Source organism: Chanos chanos, chromosome 16 (assembly GCF_902362185.1).
Source record: "Chanos chanos chromosome 16, fChaCha1.1, whole genome shotgun sequence".
In the NCBI taxonomy this organism is placed as follows: domain Eukaryota; kingdom Metazoa; phylum Chordata; class Actinopteri; order Gonorynchiformes; family Chanidae; genus Chanos; species Chanos chanos.
Genome location: NC_044510.1, coordinates 13,582,869 through 13,594,113, shown reverse-complemented (window position 1 = coordinate 13,594,113; position 11,245 = coordinate 13,582,869). Strand labels below are relative to the sequence as shown.

At 41.5% G+C, this 11,245-nt stretch overlaps 1 protein-coding gene across 1 annotated transcript in view; it reads right to left on the bottom strand.

Annotated features, from left to right (window-relative positions):
* Positions 1 to 10,634, bottom strand: part of rars1 (arginyl-tRNA synthetase 1) — a 16,948-nt gene extending 6,314 nt beyond the window's left edge. Inside the window, exons 1-12 of the mRNA XM_030793534.1 lie at positions 10,506 to 10,634; positions 9,379 to 9,513; positions 8,905 to 9,093; positions 8,240 to 8,348; positions 7,984 to 8,084; positions 7,603 to 7,724; positions 6,659 to 6,779; positions 6,095 to 6,224; positions 4,956 to 5,060; positions 4,420 to 4,598; positions 4,195 to 4,304; positions 3,786 to 3,891 (exon numbers count right to left, since the gene is read on the bottom strand). Of these exons, the coding sequence (XP_030649394.1) occupies positions 3,786 to 3,891; positions 4,195 to 4,304; positions 4,420 to 4,598; positions 4,956 to 5,060; positions 6,095 to 6,224; positions 6,659 to 6,779; positions 7,603 to 7,724; positions 7,984 to 8,084; positions 8,240 to 8,348; positions 8,905 to 9,093; positions 9,379 to 9,513; positions 10,506 to 10,550 (1,452 nt within the window). The 5' untranslated portion in view covers positions 10,551 to 10,634. The remainder of the gene's footprint in view (positions 1 to 3,785; positions 3,892 to 4,194; positions 4,305 to 4,419; positions 4,599 to 4,955; positions 5,061 to 6,094; positions 6,225 to 6,658; positions 6,780 to 7,602; positions 7,725 to 7,983; positions 8,085 to 8,239; positions 8,349 to 8,904; positions 9,094 to 9,378; positions 9,514 to 10,505) is intronic.
* Between the last annotated feature and the right edge of the window lie 611 nt (positions 10,635 to 11,245).

The following is an 11,245-nucleotide window of genomic DNA, read 5'->3' as shown; positions in this document are numbered from 1 at the left end:
TACGATGTATACATTAAAGAAAAAAAAAAAAAAAAAAAAAACATTCTCGTCCTCAAGTAAAGAAAAAACGATATAAAAGGAGCTCTTTTGGCTGTTTCGTTAAATATTACCTCAGTATTTTAAAAGGACTTTTGCCTTGGCTCTGAGTTTTTTGTTCTGCTAATTAAGCGATACATTTTAAATGAAACCCATTTTCTAGGCAAATATCCCTTGGCATACATGGATGGAAGGGGAAAAATGTCTTTTTCTTTTCCTTTTTTTTGGGGCGGGGGGGGAGGGGCGGGGGGCTGTATTGAAGGCCTGCCACTATTGGTGTGGAGCGATTCTGCAGTGATACGGAGCCAGGTTGTTCTTCTGGTGGTTCTGGACGGGACGGCGTGATTTGAATTTTTGTTTTTTCCCCCTGGTCTTTTGATCAACGGGGAGGGGGTTGGGGGGGGTTCGCGCGAGGCGCACCGGTTATCCGAAAAAGAGGAGGCAAGCAGGTGGCGCGACCAGGACGGGTGCCAGACGGGCGACTGCTGGAGAGAGGACACGGACGCTGGATAAACAGCCTACCACAGCCATAACCACATTAATCCATTAAAAAACAACAACTCTAAACTGATCAGAAAACAGCCTACCACAGCCATAACCACATTAATCCATTAAAAAACAACAACTCTAAACTGATCAGAAAACAGCCTACCACAGCCATAACCACATTAATCCATTAAAAACAACAACTCTAAACTGATCAGAAAACAGCCTACCACAGCCATAACCACATTAATCCATTAAAAAACAACTCTAAACTGATCAGAAAACAGCCTACCACCAGCCATAACCACATTAATCCATTAAAAAACAACAACTCTAAACTGATCAGAGAACAGCCTACCACAGCCATAACCACATTAATCCATTAAACACAACAACTCTAAACGGATCAGAGAACAGCCTACCACAGCCATAACCACATTAACACATTAAAAACAACAACTCTAAACTGATCAGAGAACAGCCTACCACAGCCATAACCACATTAACACATTAAAAAACACCAACTCTAAACTGATCAGAAAACAGCCTACCACAGCCATAACCACATTAATCCATTAAAAAACACCAACTCTAAACTGATCAGAAAACAGCCTACCACAGCCATAACCACATTAATCCATTAAAAACAACAACTCTAAACTGATCAGAGAACAGCCTACCACCAGCCATAACCACATTAATCCATTAAAAAACAACAACTCTAAACTGATCAGAGAACAGCCTACCACAGCCATAACCACATTAACACATTAAAAACAACAACTCTAAACTGATCAGAAAACAGCCTACCACAGCCATAACCACATTAATCCATTAAAAAACACCAACTCTAAACTGATCAGAGAACAGCCTACCACAGCCATAACCACATTAATACATTAAAAACAACAACTCTAAACTGATCAGAAAACAGCCTACCACAGCCATAACCACATTAATCCATTAAAAACAACAACTCTAAACTGATCAGAAAACAGCCTACCACAGCCATAACCAAATTAATCCATTAAAAACAACAACTCTAAACTGATCAGAAAACAGCCTACCACAGCCATAACCACATTAATACATAAAAAAACAACAACTCTAAACTGATCAGAAAACAGCCTACCACAGCCATAACCACATTAATCCATTAAAAACAACAACTCTAAACTGATCAGAGAACAGCCTACCACAGCCATAACCACATTAATACATTAAAAACAACAACTCTAAACTGATCAGAAAACAGCCTACCACAGCCATAACCAAATGAATACATTAAAAACAACAACTCTAAACTGATCAGAAAACAGCCTACCACAGCCATAACCAAATGAATACATTAAAAACAACAACTCTAAACTGATCAGAAAACAGCCTACCACAGCCATAACCACATTAATCCATTAAAAACAACAACTCTAAACTGATCAGAAAACAGCCTACCACAGCCATAACCACATTAATCCATTAAAAAACAACAACTCTAAACTGATCAGAGAACAGCCTACCACAGCCATAACCACATTAACACATTAAAAACAACAACTCTAAACTGATCAGAGAACAGCCCACCACAGCCATAACCACATTAATCCGTTAAAAAACACCAACTCTAAACTGATCAGAGAACAGCCTACCACAGCCATAACCACATTAATCCATTAAAAAACAACAACTCTAAACTGATCAGAGAACAGCCTACCACAGCCATAACCACATTAATACATTAAAAACAACAACTCTAAACTGATCAGAAAACAGCCTACCACCAGCCATAACCACATTAATCCATTAAAAACAACAACTCTAAACTGATCAGAGAACAGCCTACCACAGCCATAACCACATTAATACATTAAAAACAACAACTCTAAACTGATCAGAGAACAGCCTACCACCAGCCATAACCACATTAACACATTAAAAACAACAACTCTAAACTGATCAGAGAACAGCCTACCACAGCCATAACCACATTAATACATTAAAAACAACAACTCCAAACTGATCAGAACCGGCTTGCTCTTCTGCCGGTTCTCTTTTTTTTTTTTTCTTTTTTTTTTAAATTGATCTCTCCCCCCTGGATACGCACGATTTATACGCTCTGCAAACTTTTCTGCCTAATTTAATGCAAACTGTGTAACTTCAGATATCTTCAGCCATTATGTGGGCCATGCCAAAAAAAAAAGAAAAAAAAAAAGAAAATGTTAGAGGGATTTGTGTAAGAATAAACTCGCTTACAAAGAGCAGATGTGTTAGGATGTAACCGACTTTTTTTTTTTTTTTAATCCAACGTTGTCACTATGCAACTCTCCACTGAGATCATACGAAACTCGCAGGACGAAAATGAATTTAATGTTATTTTGCAAACACATTAACGGACAACAGGGCTATGTGTTCTTACAAAAGTCTTCTTTTTAGGGAATCATTTTAATTCTCAATAAGAAGTAGGTGGAACTATGTAAACAGCCTTCAAAAACTTGGCCAACTGTTTAAGCAGAGGAAAAAAACCCCCAAAAACAAACGAAAACAATCTACCATTACACCTTCTAGTTCTTTCCGAGGGACTTATTTGGTTGAATCCATCAGATAAATATGAAAGTACCTCTTTAATAGTTTCCACATAAAAAACTGGGCCAACTGCTTTTTTGCTTAAGGCCAACAAAACAAACTTCAAAACCATAAACAAGAAAAAAATACTTATTGCTAGAATGTTTACAACAAACTAACGCCATCAGCAGTGGTTTGAGAGACTTCAGGGCACTTTGACAAGCTTGCCTTTTTTTTTTGCTTTGGTTTTTTTTTTTTTTGTCGTCGTCAAGGTGACGGAACGTTCGCTCAAAAACAAAAAAAAAAAAAAACCTTTCCTTTTCTGGTTTAACCTAAAAGTTGCAGCACCATTGTTACGATGGTTTTAGAGTGTCTTTTTTTTTTTTTTTTGCTATTCTGACTTTTTTTTACCGCCGCGACCTTGGGCCTCAGAATTGGCTTGCTTTTAGAAATAGTACATCTCAGCCATTACAAACACTACTATATACATACATACATACGAAATGCCATTTATATCGAGGTTAGCTTGTCCATACAGTAATTAATGTGAAAAGGGAAAAATGAAAAGGTGGACCTGTGAATATGGTTGCTGTATCTAAACTGAGCTCAGGCTTATCATTAAGTGAAAAGGGTTCAGACACACTACCCTGAGAGACAGAGAGAGGCGGAAGGTTTGGGAAAAGGTTCATGTATTTTGGACTTACTTTATCCCTTTCCTTTTCTTTCAGCTTATCCATCGCTCTTTTCAATCCTTCCTCCAACAAGTCCATCAGCCTGATGGTGTCACCTGAGCGGGTCTTAAATTTCTTCCTGAAAGAGGAAAGTTTGTGTTTTAGCACAAACACCACCCGCACCTCTACATGAGACAGTAGCAACTGTGTCCACTGTCTATATGTTAATGCTGAAGAGTTTTTGTCACTCAGTTTGCAGAGAGAGAGAGAGAGAGAGAAAACACAATAACAGGGAGAGAAAAAAAGAGATCCAGAAACAGAGAGAGACTATAATGAGAGAGAGTGTGTGAGGGAGGAGGGAGGGAGAGAGAGAGAGAGAGAGAGAGAGAGAGAGACAGAGGACAGAGACAGAGAGAAAGAGAGAGAGAGAGAGAAAACTCACTTATCCTCTCCCAGTACCACTCCGAAACCAGCGTGTTCCACTCGGGTCACTTTGGGATCGTACCAGCCAATCATCTGTCCCGCGGCAAACACCACCTGGAAGTGCATTCCCTACACACACACACACACACACACACACACACACTCAATCACGGCTGTGGCTAATTAAAAGACGTAGTTTCTCCTCACTTTAAGCCTGAAAAGTCCTCATTTTGGTTTCTCTCACCTGTCCGCTGTCCGTGACATAGATGATGACATCGGCTTTTTCCTCAAAGAGACGATGATGCAGGGCGGCCAGGTCAGAGGTGTCGTACGTGTAACCGCCGTCGGACTTCACCACGGTCAGTGGGATGGACTGGCCTGGAGCAAACACGATTTTCCTCCCCTCATCCAACTCCACCAGACCTGAGAGAGAGAGAGAGAGAGGGAGAAAGGGAGAGAGGGAGAGAGGGAGAGAAAGAGAGAGGGGGGGGGGGAGAGAGAGACGGGGGGGAGAGGGAGAGAGAGAGAGAGAGAGAGGGAGAGGGAGGGGGAGGGAGAGAGAGGGAGAGGGAGAAAGAGAGTGAGAGACGGCAGGGTTGGGGTACAGTGGGAGTGTGCCAACAATCCTGTGACAATACTGCCCCCAGGAGGGCACAAAGAGTAAGTGCAGAATGACTGCAAGCCTCACAAGCAACGCATCTGCCAGCACTTCATACATACACAAACAAGCAAACAAACAAACAAACACTCCGACAGTTAAGTACAATCTTCCCATCTCACCTTTGTCCTCAAACTCCTTTACAACGGCGGTCATGAGATCCTGGTAGAAGGACTCTCCTCTCTCGATGATGCGAATGTCCAGGCAGTCATAAACTTTCTGAAACTCTACAGCAGAAGCAAGAGAGAGAGAGAGAGAGAGAGAGAGAGAGGGAAGGAGAGAGAAAGATAAGACCACGGTTTTTTTTTTTCCCTCTTTTTTTTTTTTTTTTTTTAATTAGAGCAGCAAACACCGTAGGGAAATCAAAACTGACCCGCCGGTCTCTAAACTTTTGCCAAACCGGATTTGCGCGTTCAGCTGAAACAATAATTGACTTCGAGGGAGATGAGTCTGGACGAGGAAGAGGCAGGAGGAGGGGCAGACGATGATTAAGACATTAAGAGGGAAGACATTTTGTCATATTTGGGGTTTGGAGATAAAGCGCGACTCCGAGTTCCACGTGAAGGAAGAGTCGGTTTTGTCGGTTTGCTGGGCGGCGGCAGGAACAGCAGTGCCGTTCGCAAGTGCCAAAACTTTAACTTCGAAAAGGTCGTACCTTCAAGGTCAAAGGTACATTTCTCTCAGCTCGAAAAGGTCGCTGACCTGGGTATGGCGAGGGTCGTCAAAATCAATGACATCTGCTTATTCTGTTTTTTTCCAGAACATTCAGTGTTCCTCACGCAGAGAGGCACAACATCACCAGAATCAGTTTAGAAAATAAATAAATAAATTTAAAAATTCAAAGTGAGGTCTGAGTCATCTTAGGGGAAATCGTTTTCCTAATATAACGATATTTTCCCCTCTGCTCTTATAAAGCTCGGTTTCACCTGATAACAATCAAAATCGTAAAATAAAAAAAACCGACACAGATGAGCACGGATGCCTCCGAGTACGACTACGAATGAATCCCGCTGCGAGTTCGAAAGCAAGAAGAGATGAACCTGCCTCAAATCCTCACCACGACGGTACAGTTATACCCCCCCCCCATCAAAACAAGAAAAACAAAGACGCTGAACATTTCCTGCGTGCAAAATCACAGCACTGTCGGCCGACGTTTAAAAAGAGATGGATTATGGGTAGTGTTGCGGACCGGGTCTGTTGTATTTGGAGTGCGTGTGTGTGTGTGTGTGTGTGTGTGTGTGTGTGTGTGAGAGATACAGACCGTTCCTGGACACGTCACAGATGAGGTTCCAGGCTTTGATGAAGTCCGGCTCTTTGCTCTGCAGTCGCACCACACACTGGTACGCTCTCTTCTTAAACTCTTCATCATCGTCAAATCGCTTTTTCGATTCCTAAAAAAAAAAAAGAGAGAGAGAAAACTGGGATGCTTAACGATCAAGTCAGCACGGCACTTCAGATAAAGAGACAAAAATAAGTTTTACTGCTAGAGAGGATCACATTTCCCATTCAAACATTCATCATGTCCTCGGGAAATAGAGGCACTGTTTACTTCCATCTTACTTCCATCTAAAGCCAGCAGAAAACAGATGACTGGAGGATGACTTTTAGTAAAATCATACCGCAAAACAGAACTATAAACCAATAAGCACAATGACAAAAAAAAAAAAAGAAACTTTGTCATATAGCAACAGTGCCCCCTACAGGCAGAGTTCACTTTTTTTTTTGTTTGAAAAAGGAAACGTATTGTTGCTGTGAAAAGAGCAGATAAAAAAAATTCTGTTTTGGTTTGAGCATTTCCAGGGTCTTTGCGTGTTTTAGAACGTACTTTGTAAAAGGCCTGCAGGTCCCCAATAGGTGGAGAAACGGTCAGATAGTTTGGAAACTTGTCTTGCAAGTGGGCGATGAGCATGCCAAACTGCGTTCCCCAGTCCCCTACGTGATTCAGCCTGAGCACGGTACAAACAAACAAACAAACAAACAGTAAACAAACATATAAAAAAAGTAAGAGTGTAACCGTCATGTTCACAGTACCGGCGAAACGAGGAAGGCTCTAAGGCACGCTTCACAGGCTAGTGGTAGGTTGCAGGATGTTACAAGATATCTTCCTGATGAATTATGAAAACTGCTTTAAGTAGATTCCTGTTTTTCCCCAGCACTCCGCTGCCCGCAATAACAATTCTGTTTCATCCATTTCTCTCTCTCCACCTGTTCCTCCCCTCAAAGTGAAAGTTCCATCTCCAGTTATGGACCTAAGTGAGAAAAGTCCCACAAAACCTAATAATAGGGACATTCAAGGCCAGCTTCAACAGGCGAGTGTTCAAAGCCTTAACACGGCTAAAACTTGTGAAGACGTTAAGCTCCGTGTAAACAAACACACATTTCCTGCTCTGAAAAGAGCAGAGAAATGGAGGCTAGCCACAGCAGAACTTCTGGATTTATGTACACGCTCCAGCGAGAATGAAAAATGGAGCTCCCAGCAAGAAGCAGCGGTCGCTCCAAAAAAAACGTGTTTATGGCTTGGGTTTAAAAAGTCTAACCTTGAGCAGAGAGACATTACATGACTACATAAACCACCAGCGTGCAAATTAAAAACCGTATTGTAACATCAGGTTTTGGCTCTAAATAACCCAATGTTGGCTTCAGGCTTTAAAAAAAAAACAAAAACACTTCGCTTACATGAAAAGGGAGAAGAGAACCTTTGTCTAAGCAGAAGTGAAAAACCTAATTAACTAACTAGTGAAGTCCCTGGCATTCTGCTTTCACACGGACCTTAAAACCTCGTAGCCCAGAAACTCAAAGAGACGGCACATGCTGTCTCCGATGATGGTGGAGCGGAGGTGGCCCACGTGCATCTCTTTGGCGATGTTTGGCGAGGAAAAGTCCACCACCACCTACAAACAAACAAACAAACAAACAAACAAACAGTCAATCAGACAGAAGAGGACAGAACACAAATTCAAATTTCTACATCCGGTGTGAATTTTGACGGTGTGAGTTCAGCTCAAATTCCAACTCATGGACTGAATCGGAGCGGAATATTCCGGAAATTCAGGATTAAGCTCCGCCTTTGACCTCTGACGCATCTTTCAGTTTGAGTAACTTCTGTTTGTCGTTATTCCAGTTAGAACGACAGCAAAGGAGATCAAATACCTTCTTCCTCCTCTCGAGAGGCGGTGGCTGGACCCCATTTACCAGCAGGTTCGTCAGTAATTTTGACACAAATGACCTCTGGAGATGAATGTTGATAAACCCTGTATAAATAAACAAAAGAGATTATGAAATGTCACACACACACACACACACACTCACGATCATCGTCTTCAATCCCTCTTGAGGCTGTCGGACGTTTTTAAGAGAGTGACGCGTCACACCACCAACCCTCTTTCCTTCTTCTTCGCTTACGTACCTGGTCCGGCGATTTCCGTCTTCAAAATTAACTCATTTTCGGGAATGTTCTGGACAATCTTCTCGGCGATGTCTCTGGGGTTCACTTTCACTCCTTTAGCTTTCATCATCTGTGATGAGCCAACAGCAAAAAGAAAAAACAAAAAACAAAAAAATAAAATCTGAATAGCAGACGTATGGAACAGGTTGAAACCAGAAATGAACTGTTTCAGAATGCTAAGCTGTGTAGAGAGAGTGTAACATGAGTGTACTGCTGGCATTGAAATTCTCAGCAGCAGAGTAGACGGGGGGGGGGGGGGGGGGGGGGGGGGGGGGGGGGAGACAGGACTTCTGCACACACAGCATAAAACTGATTCTCCACACAACACTACTCAGTCATTCTGTCTGACGACGGTGGAGCGAGAAAACACGTCTCGGACTTCTCTCCTCTCTCTGTTCGCTCGACCTCTGTTTTCTAAATTCTCTGCTTCTCGTATAAACCACTGGGATTACATAAAAGTTTGCCGGGGATTTATGACAGTATACAGACAATGCAAATGAGCTAAATTTATAATGATGATAATAATAAATGCGACAACAATAACAACAACACGTAACACTCAGAAGCAGCATGTGTCGCGAGATCTCGTGCCTGCGCCGTATCTTCTCTAGCGTGGGTTAGCTTACCTGAGCCATAGCCATGGCGCTGTTACACTGGTAGTCTCCAAACTTGGCCTGCTGGTTGGGGGTCACGGCGAGCGGAGGGTTGTCCAGGTCCGGATAGGCAGCGCGGATCGCGTCTCCAAAAACCTCCTGGAGGCGCTGGTTAATATTCACCATGCTCTTATTGCATTCGCTCCGCTCTTCCTGAAGGCTCTGTCACACGGGATAGAAAAAAAAAAAAGAAAATTAAAACGACTTTCCTCACCCATGCGCATAAAACCTGTAACCCTATTCTGCCGACTCTCAATATTTCAATAATTAAGAGTTTTAAGGCATTTAGAACAATCTGAGACATAGTGAATTATATCAGAGTTGACCAGTCCCTCTGTTCTAAAGCTATGTCAACAGAATAGAATTCATGACATAAGAAATCATAGCTAATTTGTCTATCTGAAAAGCGATCGGATCTTCATCTCTCGCGCGAATATGTTTACTCACCCGCTTTAGAATATTGAGGCGATACTTCAGTCTGGCATTTTCTTCCCTTAACTCATCCAAATGTGATAAAGAACCCACATTCTGGGGGTTTTTAAGACTTTCTATCTCGGCTGAAAGAGACTTGATTTCATTTTCCTGTAAACACAACAGACAGAAAACATTAACCATAATACTTAAGACACAATACCACGCGCACATATGATTGTGTGTTTACATGTTTTATGCACGCATACTTTCTCTATTCCTGAAATACCAAACTTTTGATGGGCCAGTTCACAACGGGACACGCGATCAAACAGTCGTAAATTGTTTATCGGTGTCCTCTCTCAATTATTACATACGTTATCACTGTATTATCATGAATCATGAATTCCTTCAAGCCTCTGAGTCAAAGTGAAAGTTCACAGGGATATGCACACTAAATAGGAAACTACAGACATTCCATCACGTTAAAAGGAGAAGCGAAAGTATGGATTTGAACAGCAATTGTTTGTCCTTGCTACATAAACCCATATCACCTAAATGGAATATAACACGTAGGCTCTATTACATTATCAGGAACATTTTCAGCTCAAATAACAGATCAAACGGTCTGCGTCCCATGGCCAGAAAGACTTCAAGTTTTAGTCATTTTTGTGACTGTGGAACGTTAGCGGTTTTGGGGAAATTAATGTTTATCAGGTTACTCCAGGTAACTCGCTGTAGTTCAGTCAAACACGTTAAAGAACCGTCTAAACTAAGACTGTGGTGTTTACTTTATTTGCTGAATACCACAGCTGTGTTATGAACAAGCATCGTAGAGAAAGATTTCTCTGCTAATCAATGAGCAGAACCTCTACATGTTAGCAAGCTAACAACCACCTTCGATGTGGAGGCAATTTTAAATCGAAAGCAACTATAACTTTGCTCTTAACCGTGTAACAGAGAACTAAAGTTGCAGCTCTTAATGGAAATCAGTTGAACAACTTGTATACCACTACTGCGGATCGTTAGCTTGCTCTGAAAATGTTGCCGTAAGTTACGTCAGCAAGTTGTCCACATGTCATGCATGCAGTTGGTTACTGCGCCTCTTTCATTATGTCCCATTTTAGTAAAAGGTTATCGCGTTTTAAACAAGCATAACTGACCTGTCTTTGGAGTCGAGACGTGTATTCAGCCACTAGATCTCCCATTTTTCAAAGGATTATTGCTAAATTTCAGTCTACAGAAGCTAAAGCCACTAACTTGACTAACAGAGTTTGCTGGTGTGTAACTGCTTCCTGAACCGGCAGAAGAGGGAGAGCGAGGAAGGCGTGGAAATATCCGGCATTTCTTATATTTCGCCCTCTTGTGGAAAGAAAGCGAACACATTGGGAGAAATATTACATATCATGGCCAAAGTAAAGTTTAAGGATTTAACGGGCCATCTTATTGTTTTTAACTGTACTTTTGCAGCGCGTTACTGTAGCAATGCCACTTCATTAGGACGTGTCATTTAAGTTTTTTTTTTATTATTATTATTGAAAATGAATGCTTAAAATAGCCTCTGGTTAGCAAGAATAATGCTGAAAGAATGCAGTACTATTTTATGTTTTGATTCATGTATGTATTCCTTTACTTATACTTTTAAAATTACAGTTTGAAGGTATCAAAGTCAGTAAATCCTCTGTCCTCTAATCAATACTCTAAACAATGAACTTTCTTTAACGCCATCACTAGCATTTTCTCTTTCTTTTTCAGAGTACTAGTTTGCCCTCAAATCTCCATTGTATTCATACACACACACACACACGCACACACACGCACACACACACAGAGTACTAAACCCTAAGTTAGCCCTCAAAAGCTTTTTACATTCACTAACAAACACAGAGAGAGAGAGAGGGAG